Source organism: Scyliorhinus torazame, chromosome 5 (genome assembly GCF_047496885.1).
Source record: "Scyliorhinus torazame isolate Kashiwa2021f chromosome 5, sScyTor2.1, whole genome shotgun sequence".
Lineage (NCBI taxonomy): Eukaryota > Metazoa > Chordata > Chondrichthyes > Carcharhiniformes > Scyliorhinidae > Scyliorhinus > Scyliorhinus torazame.
In genome coordinates, this window is record NC_092711.1 from 271,379,568 (window position 1) to 271,401,209 (window position 21,642).

The following is a 21,642-nucleotide window of genomic DNA, read 5'->3' on the forward strand; positions in this document are numbered from 1 at the left end:
TTCTGAGCTCTGGTTTAGAATGATTGTGAATGCAGTTTACTTTCACCTTGGAGAGCTTGACATTGTCTGTAGTGCCCAATGGGCATCTAAATTGCACGTGCATTGTTACTTTTATACTCTTGTCTCGCCCTTCTGCTCAAATGCTAGGTATCAGAGTTGCTGACTCTTGGTTGGGCTGCTCTCTTGTACTTTCAGCCAGTGTGTTCAATTGTTAACGAGAATCAAAGCCAAGTTCTGAATTATTGCTAGAATGTACAAGGTGCTACAAGTTGAATAGAACATTTAAATTGAAGAAAAATACCACATCACTGCGCTGAGATCCCAGGTTTGATCCCGGCCCTGGGTCACTGTCTGTGTGGAGTTTGTACATTCTCCCTGCGTTTGCGTGAGTTTCGCCCCCCACAACCCAAAGATGTGCAGTGTAGGTGGATTGGCCATGCTAAAATTGCCCCTTAATTGGAAAAATTAATTGGGTATTCAAAATTTTAAGGGGAAAACATTGAAGAAAAATATACATGAACTTGGGCATCGGGTTGGCCATGTAGATGGGCTATGTCCTAATGTGGATGAGTTCTATGTTCTGTTGGCACAGGAGAACAACACAAGTTCCTTATCCACAAATCAAGTGTTGTGTTGATTCTCAAATCAAGGTAACAGGTTATGTACACAGTGCATGGGTCAAAAAGAATGAGTTCAGGAGGCTGGATAATGCAAAGTTTGCATTATAAATGTTTATGGATTGTAGGAGAAAGGGCAAACTGAGGGAGATAAGGGCTTGCACGTTTTTAATGTGTGCATTGAAGATGGGATAGAAGAGTCTTCCGGAGAGTTAAAAGTTGAGGTGCATTTTAAAAGTAGACAAACTTTGGTGTTTGACATGGATTATAAAAATGTTGACGTGAGCACAACATGAGACTAAATCAACCCAAATTGCTTCCGATTTGACTCAAATAAGGGTTACATGAAGGCATGTCATTGCATCTGTGCATGCACTATTAGCACAGTCAACTGAGTAGTGCATTCATTGTTGTTATTATATCTCTAGGCTCTAACTGCTTGTTCAACTCCTAATTTATTTTTAAAATCTGATCATGCTTCTGTGAAGGCGGCGGGACTTTTTTCAATATTAAGAGACCGTATACTAATATATCATCCGGGATGGGGAACAAACTACCATGCAAGCATGCCAGTTGCAAAATTTACTAATGCAGGACAAAAAATAAAATAGGATTGTTGGCTACCTAAAACTACAGTAATTAGGCTTATCCTGTACTAGTTGCTTGTTTCTGAATAATGGTGATTGCTGCTATTTTCCTGTCCATTGCCTGCATGTCTTCAAATGTCAAATGGGCATATACTGGACCGTTTTCTAGATAAAAAGGTGCTAGTTGCATTTGAACACTGAAATAGTTTGCATTAAGCTTTTGAATACAAGTTTACCACAAAAAAGCCTCAGCGGTTATGCCACTCCCTAACCACTCGTCTCCTTCAGTTGAATGAAGATTTAGCCCGTATCAGCGGCACTGCTACACACCCATGCATTTCTACGGTACTGTGACCAAGAGATTATTAAAAATCTAGATCTGCTTTGCAGAACAATTCCACTAATGTTCATTGATGTATTCATTCATAATGATTAACTTGCTTTCAAAATGCATAGTCTCCCAGTTTTAGGCTAAGATGCCAGCCCATGGGTATAATAAAAACAATGTGCTGAAAAATCCCGACAGGTCTGGAAGCATCTATGGAGACTAAAACCGTTTCTCTCTCCATAGATGCTTGCCAGACCTGAGTTTTTTTCAGAATTTTTTGTTTTTTATTTCCAATTTCCAGCATCTGCAGTATTTTAGATATAATAATTTTGTTTTCAAAATACTAATAGATCTAAAATTTACCTTGGTGCTCTGAACAATTCTCTTTGATTGTTTCATATGAAAGGTATGAATTTTTATTCTGCATTTGTACAATGGAAGGAATATGAGGAAAAGAGAAAGTTCTAGCACATTCTGACCAAACATGCATTCTAATTGTAGTAAATTACTAATATAAAGCCTTTGAGCAACCTTTAAATTCAAATTTGAAAGTCAGTCCACTTCAGACATTGTGAAATGAAGGAGATGTTATTTTTAGATGTATTTGACAGACCCTGAGTAAACTATTCATGTAATAATATGGTGATGCCTTTACATTTTCCAAAAATAGTTGATTTTTTTTTGTTAAGCAGATAAGCAAATCATTATTCCCTCCCCCTTCACCCAAGATCTCTTCCTAAGCAGGCATGACACTATTCGTAAATGGTTCTCCCTTCTGTCAAGAAGCTTCCTGGCTTCTGCTCTATCTTTTTCCATAGTGGCACAACGGGGACTGGGGAATTAGTGTATATCATATCCCTTAGGGGCAGCACGGTAGCATAGTGGTTAGCTTCACAGCTCCAGGGTCCCAGGTTCAATTCCCGGCTGGGTCACTGTCTGTGCGGAGGCTGCACGTCCTCCCCATGTGTGCGTGGGTTTCCTCCGGGAGCTCCGGTTTCCTCCCACAGTCCAAAGATGTGCGGGTTAGGTGGATTGGCCATGCTAAATTGCCCTTAGTGTCCAAAAAGGCTAAGTGGGGGTTGCTGGGTTGCGGGGGTAGAGTAGATACGTGGGCTTGAGTGGGTTGCTCTTTGTAAGGGCCGGTGCAGACCCGATGGGCCGAATGGCCTCCTTCTGCACTGTAAATTCTATGATCTATGATCTGTCATTTCTCCAACGCTCAACAATGAAGATGCAGCTATTAGACTGACTATTCCATTCCGTATCATGAAACGCCACGCACCCTTTTCAGAATTATACATTAGATTGATGTTTTGAAATGTTTGTGCTTGTATGGTCAACAGACTAAAGGTTGAATTTCAAATGTTAACATAGTTAAGTTGCAGTTCATCTTGATAAGTGCATTTCCAGACTAAAATCTAGTGCAAAGCTGACCATAAACTGCTAATTTACAAATCTTGCATTTAAAAAGCAAAATGTGGAAGAAAAACTCAAATACAGGGTTGCTATTTTAAGTTTTAATTAGATAATGTACTGAGGATTAAATACAAAAATTAATCAGTATATTTGGATTGGGAATTTTCATCAGTGGGAGTGATGGGAGATAGTCAGTGCGTAGAGCCTCACCTTGTGGTTTATTGGCAAAATACAGTTTTCTTAACTTGTGTTCTGCATTCCTACTGTATTTGTTAGATCTTCATTTAATGCTGCTGGCCATTATCCTCCAAAGATTTTTTTCACATACTATAAAGTAACTATTTAAGACCAGCAAATGGCAAATTAAATTTATCCTAACTATTGGGGATCCTTAAACAGATAAAAGCATTACCCTCCTTGAGAAAGTTCAACATCAGGCAGCTCATTTTGTTACAAACAATTAATCACAAGATTCACACCTCCCAATTCTCTTGTTGCCAGTCTGGCAGTCTCCAGAACCAAAGAAAGGCCCAGAGGTTAATTGCCTCTACAATTTTGAATTAAACATTTCTGAGCAATACATTATGCCTAAAAATGAAAGCTCAACACCTCAACGTGTTTCCTTTGCTAGCTCCTTTATCCCGAAGTACTGGAACAATCTTCCACAAACCTCAATTTCCATGCCCTCCATGGTTGATTTTTTTGGTGCACCTAGTGGAAAACTATGGAGGGAAATTTTACCAAGTATTGTTAACTTTTTTTTCAAATTTGAAAAGCCTTCTCTTTGAAGTGAGCTTAAATGTCCCAAATGACTTGTGTCTGCCAATGCATGTATCCTGGTGTTGACTTCTATCTGGATCTCCTTGGCGAAAGCAAAAGGAAGCATGCAGAGGCCCAGTATTGCTGTTGATTCAGCACAAACATAAAATTGGGTTAGGTGCATTATACCATCAAAACTAATCATTTTTTTCTTAAATTTATCACTACAGGCACCAAGCAGTCTGCTTGAAGCATTGGAACAGCATCTAGCTTCTCTAGAAGGGAAAAAGACAAAAGAATTTTCTGCAGCAAGCAGGTGAGAATTGTTACATCAACAGATAATTACATTTCATAGATTCATAGAATAGTTGCACACACAAGGAGGCCATTTGGCACATCTTGTCCATGCCAGCCCGAGGACACTCAGGTGCCTTTTCTAATGTCACTTTCCTGCAGCCGATCCTTAGCCCTGTAGCTTTGAGCACTTACGGTACAAGTCCAGGTATCAGCAAATTCCAGACTCTCTCTACCCTCTGCGTAAAAACATTTTTCCTCATGTCCCCTCTACACCTTCTGCCACTTATCTTGAATCTATGTCCCCTTGTTTTAGAATTCTCCACCAAAGGAAACTATTTTATCCTCTCTACCCTATCTCTTCCCCTCTTAAATTTTGTGTACCTCAATTAAGTCACCCCTCGGCCTTTGATCCAAGGGAAATAACCCCAACCTATCCAATCTTTCCTCCTAGCCACACTTTTCTAGCCCTAGCAACATTCTTGTAAACCTCCTCTGCATACTCTCCAGAGCAATAATATCCTTCCTGTAATGTGGCGACCAGAGCTGCACACACTATTCCAGTTGCAGCCTCACCAGTGTTTTATATAATTCCAATATATCCTTCCTTTTATATTCTATATCTCTGACAGTGAAGGAGAGCATTCCATATGCTTTCTTCACAATCTTGTCTACTTGAACTGCTTCTTTAGGGACCAGTGTACCTGTACTCCAAGATCTCTCACTTTGTCTACCCCTCTTAGTACATTCCCATTTATTGTCTACTCCCTACAGTTGATGTCTTTAACTAGCAAAACCTCCCAACAAGCTTAAGACGTGCATCATTAATAAGAATAGTTTTGACACTGAGCCACAGAAGACAATATCAGGACAAATAACAAAAAGCTTTCTCAAAGGGTTAATTTTTTTGGAGTTAAAGGAGAAAATTAAGGAGAAGGTAAAAGCAGTAGAGGGGCAGAAAGATTTAGGGAAGGAATTCCATACATTGTTTCCAATTGCCAAGGCCCTAATGTGTCAGTAGTGAAACAATTAATTGGGGTGCAAAAGAGACCAGAATTAAAGTTAAGAGGGCTAGAAGGCTTGGAGTGATGGAGGAGATTATAAATGTAGGGCAGAGCAAAGGCTCAGAGCAATTTGAAATCGAGGACAGAGATTTTAAAATTGAAGTGTTGTCGGCCTGGGAGCCAGTGTAAATCAGCAAGTATAAGGGTGGTAGGTGAATAACATTTTGTGCAAATTCCAATATAGACAGCAGACTTTGCATCAGCCCAAGTTTGGGTAGGATCGGAGTCTAGCCAGGAAAGCATTGGAATAGTCAAGGCTAGAGGTAACAAAGGCATGAATGTGGGTTTCAGCAGCAGATGAACTGACACAATGTTGGAGTTGGGCAGTATTATGGAGGTAGAAGTAATCAATCTTGGTAATGGAGCAGATATGTGGTTGGAAGCTCAGCTTGGGGTCAAACAGAAGATTGATGTTGCTAGTGGCTCAGCTTCAAGGGGTCAGGGAATGGATTTCTGGTTGGAACAAAGACGTTGGTTTCAGTTTTCCCAATATTAATATGGAGTAAGTTTCTGCTCATCTTAACATTGCTCATCCAACATCCAATATGGCAAATCAGACTGTGGAGGGTGTGAGAGAGGTGTTCTTGTGAAACCTGATGTACCTTTTGCAATGATCGCTTATGATATTGCCAAGGGGCAGTATAGTTGAGAAATAGAAGGCAGCTAAGAGTTAGATCCTTGGGGTGAGGTGGTAGTGCAGGAGTCGGAAGAGAATCCTGTAGGTGAATCTCTGGTTACCGTAAAATAGACAAAAATGGAACCAGGCATGGGAAATTCCACCTGGCAGGATGACAAAGAAATCTTGTTGGAGTAGGATGCTGCGGTTGATCAAAGGCTGAAGATAGGTTGAGTAGGATGGAGAAAGGATAGTTTATCATGATTATTGTCACCTAGTTTGTTATCCTTGTGATGCCCATAATTGGGAGTGAAGTGCATTTTACCAGAATGAGCTGTCTGACCAGAGTTCTGGAAAAACCATCAGTTCTGCCAACACCTTGGCGAAGAACTCCGTCGACTCTAGCCATCCACCCCCTCGGGTAGGTCCGCAACCCTCAAATTTTGCCACCCTTGAGCAGTTCTCCAAGTCCTCCAGCTTTGCTCGCAGCCCCTTATTGGCCTCAACCATCCCCCATTGAGGTGAGCTGATCGCTATGATGCGACATGGCCTCTTCCACTCCCTTCATCTCCTTGGCCGATGTCTTCACCACAGCCACCCTCACCGGGGCAATTGCCTCCTCCACCAACGCCTTCAAAGCCACCGCCATCTCCTTTCTCAACACCTCCATATGTTTTCCAAACTGCTTCTCCAGCTCCAAGGCATCACCTCAGTCATCTTCTCTGCCGTAAACAGTGCGGCCTCACCCAGCAGCCCAGCCGCCGCCATCTTGCCAGCTCCCTCTCACTCGACAGTGAACACTCACTCCCTCCCTTCTTCATAGCTGTTTTCCTTAAACCTTTTGACATTCTTTGCCTTCTTTATATCTTCCTACACCAAATCATTCACAAATTGCCCCCAGAACTGGACATTAAAACTCCTAAAAGCACGCCTCAAGCAGGAGCCACCCAACATGGGACTTCCCCTCTACATGCTGCCATTGCCCTCTTCCGTTCAACATGATTTCCTAACGTGTATGTTGTAGAGCATTCATACAATTTTCACCATCACTACGTTATAAAACCTGAAATAAATATTAACTTGAGTGTTTTAGAAGTTTTCTGATCGATGTTTCAACTTGTACAACATGGAATCATAGAATTGTCGAATGATTTAAAGCCCAGAAGAATGCCATTTGACCCATTGTATCTGTGGCCACCTGTAAGAACGACTCAGCTATTCCCACTTACCCGCAATTTCCCTGTAGCCCTGCAATTTTGTTTCCTTTTGAAGTACTATTGAATTCCCTTTTGAAAGCCAGAAATAAATCTGCCTCCACCCCACTTTTGCCATTTTTTACCTTGGATCAGTTTTCCCTGGTTCTCTTTCTTCTTCTCGATCCGACTACCAATGGGAACAATTTCTCCTTATCTCATCTGTGTAAACCTCTCATGATTTTGGAACATCTTTGTCAAATCTCCTCTCAAACCTTTTCTAAGAAACACATTCTCCCCGTGTCTGCATGGGTCTCGTCTCAGCTCTACAACCCAAAAAATGTGCAGGGTTAAATTGCCCCTTAATTGGGAAAAATTTTTTAAAACCTTCTCTAAGGTTTCTCCAGTCTAAACTGGTTTCTCCAGTCTATCCGCATAACTAAACTTCCTCATAACTGGAACTATTCTCGTCAATCATTTCTGCACTCTGTCCAATGCTTTTACATCCTTCCTATGCTTTCACATCCTTCCTAAAGTGCCGCTCCGAATTGGGCAGAGCCAGTTGAAGCTGGACCAGGTTCACAACAACTTTCTTGTTTTTAAAAAAATGTATTTTATTACAGATATGTATCAAAACAGGTTACGACACATAAACACCCCGGTAATCATACTTCCCAGCAATCAGCTATATAGTCTGATGTTTCCCCTTTTTCACCCCCCACCCTGTGCCGAACAGCTCCTCAAACACAGTCTCAAACATCCCCCACATTTTCTCAAACCCCCCCTGCAGAACCCTTAACTCATATTTTATCTTCTCCAACCTAAGGAGGTCGTACAGGTCACCCAACCAAGCCGCTACCCCCGGTGGCAATGCCAACCGTCACTCCAGCAAAATTCGCTGCCGTGCAATCAGATAGACCTTCCTCCTCTCCATGAGCTCCAGCTTCTCTGAAACCCCCAAATATCGTCACCAAAAGGTCCTGATCCTCCACCTCCTCCGCTATCCGGGCTAAGACCGCAAACACTCCCGCCCAGAATCTTCCCAATTCTTTGCAACCCCAAAACATGAGTGTGATTCGCTGGCCCCCACCGACACCTCTCAGTCTCATCTGCTACCCCCTGAAAGAACCCACTCATTCCCGCCCGAGTCATATGCCCCATGTGCACCACCTTAAACTGTATCAGGCTCATCCTTGTGGGTACCTCACTCCATACTCCCCAATTGATCTCCCCTTCCCATTTCTCCTTGATCTTCACCACCTGCTCGCCTCCCTGCCCCCCAACCACTTGTATATATCCCTGATTCTTCCCTCCCCTTCCACATCCGGAAGAAGCAGTCACTCCAGTAGGGTGTATCCCGGCAACCTAGGGAACCCCCTCCTGACCTTTTGCGCAAAGTCCCTAATCTGCAGATACCTGAACTCTCTCCCCCTTGGCAGCTTACCCTCTCCCTTGGCTCCTCCAGACTGGCAAACCCTTCCTCCAAATACAGATCCCTCACCTTGGCCAGCCCCACTTCTTGTGTACAACTTCCTTTTTTTTGTACTCTGTGCCTTACAATACAAGTTTTGTGTCATCAAAGCTGATTAATTCATGCCGTCTTCAGATTGGTATCAAAATTTCAAATAAAATTAGTACTTTCATTGAAGGGAGATTCATTTTGCAACTAATCAGAGTCTATATTCCCTTCCCCAGAAATGTTTTAATTTAGATTTATTTTCCACTTTTGGGTTTTATATAAACCTTTCTTTTTGGAGGGGAGCTCGCTGATATTTTCAAATAACTACAAGAGCAGTAAAGCAGCAATTTATTTCCAAATTTACCTTCCTCCTGCAGAGCAACTACTCTGTCGAATGCAGTCTCCACACTTTCCAACACAGGGATGTCTTTGAGTAAAGTTGATGAGAGGGAAAAACAAGCAGCTCTTGAAGAGGAACAGGCTAGGCTACAAGCTCTCAAGGTTCGTGGCTTCTTCCTCCTTATTAAACACCAACATCTTTTATAACTTTGCCTCTTTTTGAGGGTATTAAAGCATTTCCTTGAACTTCTTATTCCAAATGCTTTAAACCAAACTTGGCCTACTTGAGCACTCGGTCTGTGAAAAATGAGCAGTAAAAAAAATAACCAGCAAACTTTTATTTATCTTGACTACTTTGTTATAATTTGCAAATCTCATGTCTTTCATCAAATCTGAAACCTATTCTGATCTTGTAATTGCAAATATAATCGCCTAAAATTGATTTGCCCAATTTTATTAATGTTCCATATATAATAATCGCTTATTGTCACAAGTAGGCTTCAATGAAGTTACTGTGAAAAGCCCCTAGTCGCCACATTCCGGCGCCTGTTCGGGAAGGCCGGCATAGGAATTGAACCCGCGCTGCTGGCATTGTTCTGCATTACAAACCAGCTGTTCAGCCCACTGTGCTAAACCAGTTGTAGTTGAAAATAGATATGTTAGGAGCCATCTGATTAGAGATACAGACGTACCAATGTAAGAACTTGCATTTGTATAGTACCTTTTAACTAACAGGTTCAGGGATAGGAAATGGGAGTGAAATTCGGCAGGGGGAAGGGGCTGGGTGGTGTTGGAATGGGTAAAGCAGCAGAGGCTGCTGAATAGATGGACTCATTTGTTCCCAAGATAGATTCTATGAGCTCCAGGCACTTGTTAGAAGTGAGAGTAGAGAATTTAAGAAGATAGTTATGGATAAAATAAGCTGCAGTTAAATTTTCTCAGCACATCTGTATTTGCAGTGGATACCACCTTCTATTCCAGTCTTTTCATTACTTGGTATTAAACTCTGTTATAGTTTTGAATTAGCAGGTTTAGGCAACATATGTTGAACCAAACTTACTGTAGAAAGATTTGTATATTCCTTCATCCATTGTCAGGATATTAATTAGAACTGACAGGAACTCATTCTGACAATAGATGCCAAATTGATGTACCCAGTAAATAATTGAATAATGTCATCGGGTGGGCAACTGAACTTTACCCATGTTATAAATCCAGATTTTTAATTTTCGATTAACTTTAGAATCTAACCTTGGTGATTAAAGATGAAATTACTTCAATGATAAGAGAGGATTGATCAAGAAATCAACAGGCAGTGGGAACTTTATGGGTAGAATTTGGAAACCGAAAAGGATTTAAGACTATAGTGGGAGTTGTGTATACATCCCTGATAGCAGATGTGAGGTGGTAAATGTAAAATGGTTGGGGTTGGTAAGGAGGGAGTTTGGTCTTCAGGTGCCCTAACTAGATGCTCTGTCTGAAGAGTTAAAATGGCTTGCAACATTAACTCTTGTTTGTCTCTCACAGATGTTGCCAGACCTAATGCATTTTTCCAGCATTTTGTACTTTTATTTATATTCTTCCAAAGTTCACTCGACTTTTGAACCACTCCTTTAGACTGCATATTGTACATGTCACCTCACCATTAGCCTAACATCTGTTACGCAGAAATTGCTGAGTCTATATTTAAGGATAGGGTGATTGAACACCTTGAAAATTTTCAACTGATCAGCAGGAACCAGCGGGGATTTATAAAGGGTAGGTCATGCTTTATGAATCTGATTGAAATTTTTGAAGGGGTAGTCAAAATAGTTGACAGGCGAATGAATGTTATTTTTATGGGCTTCCATGAAGTACCTTGTAAGAGTCTTTTAGCTAAAGTTGATGAAATTGAATGCAAGAAACTCAATTTTGCCAATTTTAGCTCCATTGGACATGACATTAAGCAGATCTTACTTTATAAACCTTTTTTGCCCCTTTTACAGAATAAGTTGACATGCTGTGGTATGATCCCACAAGTATTAGTAGCTTACTGCTATCATGCTTGAGTGCCCATTCTGCACTTGAGCCTAGACCACTATAGTGCCAGGGGACTTTGGATAGCTAACAGTATAACCATATCCAGAAAAGGATGATCAAATGTCCAGGGAACTATAGACCAGTTAACTTGGCATCAGTTCGTATGTAAGGTAACGGAATCCCTACTAAAAGACAAAGTAAGACTAGCAAGCATGGATTTTAAAAGGATCTTGCTTTATCAACCATGTAGAATTCTTTTTGAAGAGGTGACAAAGAGAGAACAGGAAGTGTATGTTCCATGTAATTAGGTGGGCAATTTGAATGTGGAGGGCATCACTACCTAGAAAGTTGTGCCTTGCTTGGGTTTTGTACACAAGGATTTTCTTGGGAGTCACTGAATGGCAATTTAGAAGAGACTTATTTTGTGTCTCCTTTCACCCCTCATCTGCCCCAACCATTAACCAAGCCAAGGAATAGTGATGCCAATTGTATCACTTTGCTGTAACCAGTAATATACACCTTTAAAAGAAGAGACAAGACGGTGCTTGGTTCTAAAGACTGCTCTGAAATATGGTAAATTTGAAGGTCCTTGGCTTGGAACTCAATCCCTCTAGCTAGTTGTACCTAATCTGTAATTTCTGCATATGTAGGCAAAGTGCGATGCTATTCCACCTGGATTTCTGATGCAGGTAGGTAATGCTCATCATCATTTATTGAATTCATTTCATTTACCCAGTATATTTTATGCAAGGACATCCTGTGAAACCTGTCTCACCTCTCCTCTTGACAGGAGCAGCGGCATAAAGAAATGTCTGTGTTACCCCAATCAGCAACAGCATCCACAACTGTCTCTCCAAGCTCCACATCAGGGAAAAGTATCAGTACAACTGCAGCGGTTGATCTGTTCTCCGTATCCACGCCAGCAACAAGTGCTAACAGGTAAACAACTTTTAATTAACTTTTATGAAGTAGTTATGGTTTCTGATTCACATCTGATATGTCTGCTAATTACCCCCAATATTAGTTCACTTTACTTAATTTATCCAAGTTACTTGCTGGACCAACTTGTCAGTTATTTTGGACATGTAATATATCAAGATAAAGGAAATAGCAGAGCAAATCACCAATAATTGGATTGTATAAGTAACATTGCCTCCATTTCAGGAAGCTCGCGTATGAATTTTGACCTATATCATCCAAAGGTTTGTGTGGCCTTATGATGTCTCACCAGTTTTAAATGACTCATCATCTGGAATGCTTGGATTGTATAAGTAACATTGCCTCCATTTCAGGAAGCTTATGTATGAATTTTGACCTCTCTCATCCGAAGGTTCGTGTGGCCTTATGATGTCTCACTAGTTTTAAATGACTCATCATCTGGAATGCTCAATTTCTGACCAAGATAGTCTATTCGTCCTCTTGTGAAATGCATCATAATCATAATTGGGAAGAATCAAAATGTTAAATGTATTTATTTTTTAAATTTTTCATTATGGGAGGTGGTAGATCAAAGTGAAATGTTCTGCATGCAATTTGGAGCAGGCTTAAAGTTCATACTTCAAGCTAGATGCATGCGGAAGAGAAATTGACATTTGTAACCGTATGGCCTGGTGTTTTCTTCATGGGCACAATCCTGAATTAAGTGCCACACAGACTCCCGATGATGTGCCCATTTTACAGATGTCAGAAAATGTGCATGTATTCTTCCAATGTCATTAAAATATCCCCAACATCAAACCTACACCAGTACATTTCTTCTTTGAGCCTTAAAGTTTAAGTTTGAACGAATTTAACCATGATTCATGCCCATCAGCTACAGCATGTTTAAGAACCTGCAATCAGTAAAGTTTTTCGAGTTTTAGTGCAACTTATTTTTAATATTCTAAAAATGCATTGGAAAGAACAAAGTACAGAGCAGGTCTCAAATCAAATTTTAAGAACTCAAAAAGTTGCAACTAAAAGACTGTAAAATTTAATTTTGCTTTCTGCTGCAACTAAAAATTTCTGCTGCAACTAAAAATCTGAACACTTCAAAGCCCAATACAGCACAGGAACTGCCCCTTCGGCCCTCCAAGCCTGTACCGGCCATGATACCAACCTTGGCCAAAACCCTGAGCATTTCCTTGTGCCATATCCCTCTATACCCATCCTATCCATGCATTTGTCAAGATGCCTGTTGTATCTGCTTCCGCTGGCAACGCGTTCCAGGCACTCACCACCCTACGTGTAAAAAAAAAAAAAAACCTGCCTTGCATGGGTGGCACGTGGCACAGTAGTTAGCACTGGGACTACGCGCTGAGGACCCGGGTTCAAATGCTGGCCGTTGGTCACTGTCCGTGTGGAGTTTGCACATTCTCCCTGTGTCTGCGTGAGTTTCACCCCCACAACCCAAAGATGTGCTGGTTAGGTGATTAGCCACGCAAAATTGTCCCTTAATTGGAAAAAAAATAATAAAGTACGCTAAATTTATTTTTAAAAAACCTGCCTTGCACATCTCCTCTAAACTTTGCCCCATGGACCTTAAACCTATGCCCCCTGATGACTGACCCCTCCACCCTGGGAAAGAGTTCCTGCTCATCCACTATCCATGCCCCTCATAATCTTGTTGACCTCTATCAGGTCACCCCTCAACCTCCGTCTTTCTAATGAAAACAGTCAGAGTCTATTCAGCCTCTCCGCGTAGCTAACACCCTCCAAATCAGGCTACATCCTTGTAAACCTCCTCCGCACCCTCTCCAAAGCCTCCACATCCTTCTGGTAGTGTGGCGACCAGAATTGTGCGTAATATTTCAAATGCGGCCTTACCAAGGTTCTGTGCAACTGTAGCATGACTTGCCAGTTTTTATACTCAATGCGCCGTCCAATGAAGGCAAGTATTCCGTATGCTTTCTCTTTTTTTTTTTTAAGAAGCATTTTATTGAGGTATTTTCGGTATAGTAACAACAAAATAAACAATTTATTGAAACCATAAACATAGTGCGAAAGCCAAATGGACCTCTCGTACAGGTCCCACCCTTATTGACTCCCTACTCTAATCTAAACTACCAAACTGCCCCCCCCGGTCTGCTGATTAATTTCCCGCAAAGAAGTCAACGAACGGTTGCCACCTCCGGGTGAACACTAACAGTGACCCTCTCAAGGCGAACTTGATTTTCTCCAACAGAGAAAGCCAGCCATGTCCGATAGCCAGGTCTCCGACTTCGGGGGTTTTGAATCCCTCCATGCCAATAGTATCCGTCTCCGGGCTACCAGGGAAGCAAAGGCCAGAACGTCTGCCTCTTTCTCCTCCTGGATTCCCGGGTCTTCTGACACCCCGGAAATCGGCACCTCTGGACTCAGTGCCACCCTTGTCTTTAACACCGTGGACATGACGTCCGCAAACCCCTGCCAAAATCCCCTAAGCCTTGGACATGTCCAAAACATGTGGACATGGTTCGCTGGTCCTCCCGCACATTTTGCACACCTGACCTCAACCCCAAAGAATCTGCTCATCCGGGCCACTGTCGTGTGAGCCCGGTGAACAACCTTAGGCTGAGCCTGGCACATGTTGCGGACGCGTTGACTATACTCGCATGCATCCGCCCATAGACCATCCTCTATCTCACCTCCCAGCTCCTCCTCCCACTTGCCCTTCAGCTCCTCGGTCTGCGTCTCCTCTGACCTCATAAGTTCCTTGTAAATGTCCGAGACGCTCTTTTCTCCTACCCATCCTCTGGAAACTACCCTGTGCTGAATCCCCCTTAGCGGTAGGAGGGGGAAGGTTGACACCTGTTTACGTAGGACCTACAGATAGCTGAATTCGTTTCCCTTTGCCAACCCAAACTTCTCCTCCAGCGCCCTCAAACTCAGAAAGCTCCCCTCTATAAACATATCCCCCATCCTCTCAATCCCCGCTCTCCGCCATAACTGGAACCCTCCGTCCATACTCCCCAGGGCAAACCGGTGATTATCACAGATTGGGGCCCAAACCGATGCTCCCACATGCTGCCTCCACTGGCCCCAAACTCTCAGGGCCGCCACCACCACTGGACTGGTGGAGTACCATGCCGGCAGGAACGGTAGAGGCGCAGTTGCCAACGCCCCCAAACCGGTGCCCTTACATGAAGCCGCCTCCATGCGCACCCATGCCGACCCCTCCCCCACCACCCACTTCCTGATCATGGCTATATTAGCCGCCCAGTAATAGTTGCCAGTCCTCCATAATAACGTCCAGAACACAATCCTCGATCCTGGAGGACAAGATTTTGGCCAGCGACTTGGCATCTAAATTCAACAGGGAGATCGGCCTGTGGGACCCACACAGCTCCGGGTTCTTGTCACGCTTAAGAATCAGCGAGATTGTTGCCTGTAACATCGTCAGGGGCAACATCCCTCTTTCCCTTGCCTCATTGAACATCCTCATCAACACCGGCCCCAATATCCCAGAGAACTTTTTATAGAACTCCACTGGGTACCTGTCCGGCCCCGGGGCTCTACCCGAATGCATAGCCTTCAGACCCTCCACTATCTCTTCCAACCCAATCGGAGCACCCAGCCCTTCTATACCAGCTCCCCGTCCACCTTTGAGAAATTCAGCCCCTCCAAGAAGTGCCTCATCCCCTCTGGCCCCACAGGGGGTTCCAACCTGTACAGCCTGCTTTGGAACTCCCTAAACGCATTATTCACCCCTACTGAATCACCAACCAGGTTCCCATCTCCGTCCTTTACTTTCCCTATCTCCCTAGCTGCCTCCCTCTGCCTAAGCTGCTGTGCAAGCATTCTGCTGGCCTTCTCTCCATGTTCGTAGATCTCTCCATGTTCGTAGATTAATACGTACACCTTTCTCAGCTGCTCCACCGCCCTTCCTGTGGTCAGCAAGCTAAACTCTGTCTGTAACCTCCGTCGTTCCCTTAAAAGCCCTGCCTCTGGGGTCTCCGCATACCTCCTATCAATCTGTAGTATCTCCTTTACCAGTCGGTCCGTCTCTGCCCTGTCCACATTCTCCCTATGGGCCCAGATCGAAATCAGCTCCCCCCTGACCACCGACTTCAGTGCTTCCCACACCATCACTGCTGAAATTTCCCCTGTGTCATTGCCCTGCAGGTAGCTCTGAATACATTTCCTCAGCCACTCGCACACCCCTTCATCCGCCAAAAGTCCCACATCCAACCTCCAGTGCGGGCGCTGATTACTGTCTTACTAAGCTGCAGGTCAACCCAGTGCGGAGCATGGTCTGAGATTGTAATCGCCGAGTACTCAGTGTCCACCACCCCAGCCAGCAAGGCCCTGCTCAAAATAAAGAAATCAATCCGGGAGTATACTTTATGCACGCGTGAGTAGAGGGAGAACTCCTTCACCCTCGGCTGCCCGAACCTCCATGGATCCACCCCCAATCTGCTCCGTGAACTCTTTTAGTTCCTTTGCCATTGTTAGCACACTGCCCATTTTTGAGCTTGACCGGTCCAAGCCAGGGTCCATAACCGTGTTGCAGTCCCCTCCCATGACCAACCTGTGCGAGTTCAGGTCCAGTATCTTCCCCAGCATCCTCTTTATAAACTCCACATCATCCCAATTTGGCGCATATACATTTACTAATACCACCTGCTCCCCTCTAGCTTCCCACTGACCATAATGTACCGACCTCCCACGTCCGAGACTATTCTACCCGCCTCAAATACCACCCGATTATTGATCAGGATCGCAATCCCTCTAGTCTTTGAATCTAATCCGTGTGAAAGACCTGACTGACCCAGCCTTTCCTCAGTCTAACCTGGTCCGTTACTCTAAGGTGCGTCTCCTGCAACATTATCACGTCCGCCTTCAATCCCCTAAGATGCGCGAACACACCCATTGACCGACCCATTTAACCTCGGACATTCCAGGTGATCAGTCTAGTTGGGGGGCTCATTGCGCCCCCCCCGCCCCCCCCCCCCCCCCGGTCGATCAGCCATCCCCTTTTTTAGGCCCGCCTCCAGCCCATGCTCCGCGCCTCCACCGGTCCATCCCCAGGCAGCCCCCGCCCCCAACCTCCTCTCTGTCCCTCAGCTCAACTACCTCCCCTGTCAGCCGAACATTCGCCACCCCACCCCCCCAGTAACAACACCCTGTAACCCAACCCCTCTACTAAACCAAGCACATGCACACACCCCACTGCGCTTCCATGAGCTAGCTCTCCCAGCTAGCTTGGTGGCCCCCATCCCCGCCGCCTGATAGTCTCCCACCTATTGTTCCCTCCCCCCGCACATACAAACAAACTCCAGCATCAAACAATCCCCACACAATTGCCCAACAGAAAAAACACCAAGATCAAAAACAAGCACACCTCCATCCCCCAACATTGCAAATGAAAACCTTAACTCACTCCGCTCTACCGCTGGTTCCAAATCAATGCAAACGACATCACAAACATCTTCCATGAAACGCAAAACGAGAAACCTTTTACAAAAACAGAGAAGCAGAAAAAAACCTGAAAACATGAACGTTGCAGCCAAGTTCAAAAGTTCTCAGTCCTTCGCCAGCCCTTTCTTTTTCGCAAAGTCCAACACGTCCTCGGGCGACTCGAAGTAGAAGTGCTGATCCTTATGCGCGTGACCCAGAGACGGGCTGGGTATTACAGTCCAAACTTCACCTTTTACTTAAAAAGGATCGACCTAATCTGGTTGAAGCCTGCTCTCCTCCTGGCCACCTCTACACTCAGGTCCTGGTAAACACGCAGGATGCAATTGTCCCACTTACAGCTCCGTGTCTGTTTGGCCCACTGTAAAATGCGCTCCTTGTCCGAGAACCTGTAGAATCTCACCACCATTGCCCTCGGGGGGGGGGGGGGGGGGGGGGGGGGGTCGTCGTCTCTCCCATTCGCGGCTTCCTCGCGAGTGCTCTGTGAGCCCTATCCACCTCTAAGGGCCGGGAGAATGCCCCATCCCTCAGCAGCTTCACAAACATGTCTGCAATGTATGCCCCAGCGTCCGTTCCTTCGGACACCTCTGGGAGCCGGACGATTCTTAGGTTCTGCCGGTGGGACCTATTTTCAAGGTCCTCCACCTTCTCCAGGAGCTTCTTCTGCTGGTCCCTCAGCATCCCCACCTCCAGCTCCACCGCAGTCTGATGTTCCTCCTCCTCAGCCAGTGCCTTCTCCACCTTCTGGATCGCCCGATCTTGGGCGTCCAATCGATGCTCCAACCGCTCAATCGACTCTTTTATTGGGTCCAAGCAGTCCCGTTTCTGCGTAGCAAAGCCTTCCTGAATGACTTGCATCAGCTGCTTCATACATAGACTGCTGGGTCGACAAGCCCGAGGTCCGAACTTCCGCCATGCTGCCTTAGCTACAGCTCAAGCCTTCTCTGTCTTTTTGTTTCTGCCCTTATGAACACTTCTAGTCCTTCTCTCCATGCACTGAAGTGGGAATTCAGTAAACAATTGCCATTAACATCCGTTGTACAATTCAAATCCGGTAGAAAAACGGGGGAAAGGTCCAAAAGTCCAACCAGAGCAGGAGCCACCAAATGTGCAATCTAACTCCTCCATAGCCGCCACCAGAAGTCATTCCATATGCTTTCTTGACTACCTTGTCCACTTTTGTTGCCACTTTCAAAGATCTGTGGATCTGCACGCCCAGATCTCTCTGACTTTCTATATTCCTAAGAGTTTTGCCATTTCCGGTATATTTCCTCTCTATGTTAGACCTACCAAAACACACTACCTTCCATTTGTCTGGATTAAACTTCATTTGCCATCTCTCTGCCCAAGTCTCCAATCTATCTGTGTCCTGCTGTTTGCTCTGACAATCCTCAACACTATCTGCCACTCCACCAACCTTGGTGTCATCCACAAACTTGCTAATTAGACCAGCTAATTTTGCTCCAAATCGTTTATGTATACTAAAAACAACAAGAGACCCCAGCACAGATCCCTGTGGAACACCACTAGTCACAACCTTCCATTCAGAAAAACACCCTTCTACTGCTACCCTTTGCCTTCTGTGACCGAACCAGTTCTGTATCCATCTTACCTCTGATCCCGTGTGACTTCACCTTTGTACCAGTCTGCCATGAGGCACTATGTCAAAGGCTTTACTGAAGCCCATGTAAACAACATCCACCGCCCTCCCCATATCCATCATCTTTGTCACCTCCGTAAAAAACTCGATCAAGTTAGTGAGGCTTGTTGTGCCTTCATTAAATAAGCCCAGCTGGTGGATTCTCACATTTGAGATTTGGAGGTGTAGCCAGTTTTATGGTTGGAGATTCATTTGGTCAAAAGATTAGGTGCACAAGCAGAAAAGATCCAAAAAGCCTCGGAAGGTGGTTAGCACTGCTGCCTAACGCCGCCAAGGACCTTGGTTCAATCCTAGCCCCGGGTCACTGTCTGTGTGGAGTTTGCACATTCTTCCTCTATCTGCGTGGGTCTCACCCCCACAACCCAAAAGGATGTGCAGGGTAGGTGGATTGACCACACTGAATTTGCTTCAGTACTTTATTTTTAGAAAAGACTTGGAAGTATTGTGAAAATCACTTGCACCCAAACTTCTGCAACTTTGTAAACCATATAATTAATGTCCAGATTGCCAGTCTATCTGGGTACAATTGCAGAGGAATCTTCCTGATCTATATGTGTAGAAGGGTGCTTCCGGTCATTTTAGTTGACTCAGAATTACATATTTGTGAATTGGTCTTTGATTCATATTTCAAATTCCCTTAGCACCAAATTATGTGTTCAACATATCCAATTTAAGTTTGAAATTTTTAAAAGGATCACGACTCAAGAAAAGCTTACAAACAAATCCCAGCACAAGTGGCAACGTGAAAGTATAATAACTGTTAATGTTTTGGCTGTGCATTTTCCAGTTACATCTGTTTTGAGAGATGTGACATGAATGATTTAATACTGAAAGTACATTTATTGTCCACTGGAAATTAAGTGAAATTATTGGACTCCGAAAACAAAACCTATCCACTGCAGCATATTTGTTCAAACTAAAAATCATCAATTTTTGATTCTGAACGAGTAAATTAAGATTGATTAAGTTAAAATATGTGGAGAAGTGCGGCAAATTTGCATCCATTATTGCAAATGTATAATGTACAAATTAATGGCATTTTGAATATTTTTAGTCAGCATGATGGGAACTTGAACCACATCTTCCCAATACAGAATAGTTTTATTTTAAAATTCCATTAGCTCTGATACCCTGTGGCTGGACATAGAATCATATGGCATAGTTGAAGGCCGTTGCCAGATCATGACTGAAACAGCAGTGCAAGAGTTGCTTGAGCTTAAACAAGTCCCTACTGTTTAGAACGTGGAAGTGGTGGTGCAGTGGTATTGTCACTGGACTAGTAATCCGGAGACCCAGGGTAGTACTCTGGGGACCCGGGTTCGAATCCCACCATGGCAGACGATGGATTTGAATTTATTAAAAACTCTGGAATTGAAAATCTGATGATGACTGTAAAACCATTGTTGTAAAATCTGGCCCTTTAGGGAAGAAAAGCTGGTGCGGCGCTCATGTGATTCCAGACCCAAAGCAAAGCTGGTGTGGCCTACATGTGATTCCAGACCCAAAGCAAAGCTGGTGTGGCCTACATGTGATTCCAGACCCAAAGCAATGTGGTTGACCCTTGAAACACCATCTGAAGGTCGACACAGTGGTTAGCACCACTGCCTGACCCGCATTCGATTCCGTGTGGAGTTTATACATTTTCCCTGTATCTGCGTGGGTTTCCGCCACTGCTCCAGTTTCCCCCTCAGTCAAAAGATGTGCAGATTAGGTGGATTGGCCATGCTAAATTGACCCTTCGTGTCCAACGGTGAGGTGGGGTTATAAGGATAGGGTGAGAGATTGGGCCTACGTAGGGTGCTCTTTCGGAGGGCCGATACAGACTTGATGGGCCAAATAGCCTCCAACACTGTAGGGATTCTCTGATTCTATGAAATGGCCTCACAAGCCACACCGTTGTATCCAACCACTAGGTTTACAAAAAGGATGAAACTGGACGAACCACCCGGTATCAGCCTAGGCACCGGAAACTACAATGGCAAGCCCAGCCCTGCAAAGCCTTCCTTTTGTGCCATAACGGAATCATACCTTACATACAATGTCCCAGACACCACCATCACCACTCCTGGGTATGTCCTGTCCCACTGGCAGGGCATTAATTAGTGGTGGCAGCACAGTGGTGTACAGTCAGAAGGGAGTTGCCCTGGGAGTCTTCAACACCAGCAGGGGACCCCATGAAGTCTCATGGCATGTCAAACATGAGCAAGGAGGGACCTCCGGTTGCATCGATGCAGTGAGCGGTCGCATTCAAGGCGGCTCCCGTTCAGCGATGCGCTTTTGGTCCTTTTCACCCGATTTACGGCTGTAATTCTTTTTTATAAACTAAGCGTATTGGCACTTGCAGGTCTATCCTCCAATGTGGAATGCTTGTAGGGGGTAAAACCAGGCAGAAGACACTTAAATGTTCCTCACATGTAAAGGCAGCACCTTGTGGTAAGAGGGAGGAAAATATGACAGAGCCCTCTGAATCGTCAACGTCTATCCTGGAGCCAACGGAGAGATTTATGGAATTCCTTGTGGGGTGTTGATGGCAGAAGATGTTTCTGGAGCAATCGAGGAAGCGGTGGCCTCCTCTTCGGTTAACCTTGGAGAGGGTGGAGCAGTGGATGGAGGCACAAAGCACGAAGGAAGATCCATGAGATGGAAGAGGTGGTCTCTGATCATAGTGACCAGATTGGCTCTTTGAAGGCTGAGGTTAAGCTGATGGTGGAGACCCAAAAGGTTTTAAGAGACGATGCTGAAGACCAGGAGAACAGATCCAGGTGCCAAAGTCTGCGAATTGTGGCTACTGGAGGGCATCGAAGGCCACAGATTTTGTGGTGAAGATGCTTGATAAACTAGTGGGGGAGAGGATCTTTGCTAACCCTCCCAAGGTGGACCAGGCCTACCGATCATTACGATAGAATCCGGCGATCC

The 21,642-nt window shown here is 44.5% G+C and overlaps 1 protein-coding gene across 11 annotated transcripts in view; it reads left to right on the forward strand.

Moving 5' to 3' along the window:
• Positions 1 to 21,642, forward strand: part of LOC140421126 (phosphatidylinositol-binding clathrin assembly protein-like) — a 249,774-nt gene that overhangs the window by 149,101 nt on the left and 79,031 nt on the right. For 9 of the 11 annotated variants that reach the window (XM_072505543.1, XM_072505547.1, XM_072505536.1 and 6 more), the window contains 4 exons: positions 3,938 to 4,023; positions 8,711 to 8,834; positions 11,342 to 11,380; positions 11,482 to 11,630. In XM_072505543.1, the coding sequence (XP_072361644.1) occupies positions 3,938 to 4,023; positions 8,711 to 8,834; positions 11,342 to 11,380; positions 11,482 to 11,630 (398 nt within the window). The remainder of the gene's footprint in view (positions 1 to 3,937; positions 4,024 to 8,710; positions 8,835 to 11,341; positions 11,381 to 11,481; positions 11,631 to 21,642) is intronic. The other 2 variants (XM_072505539.1, XM_072505540.1) reach the window with 1 other exon arrangement.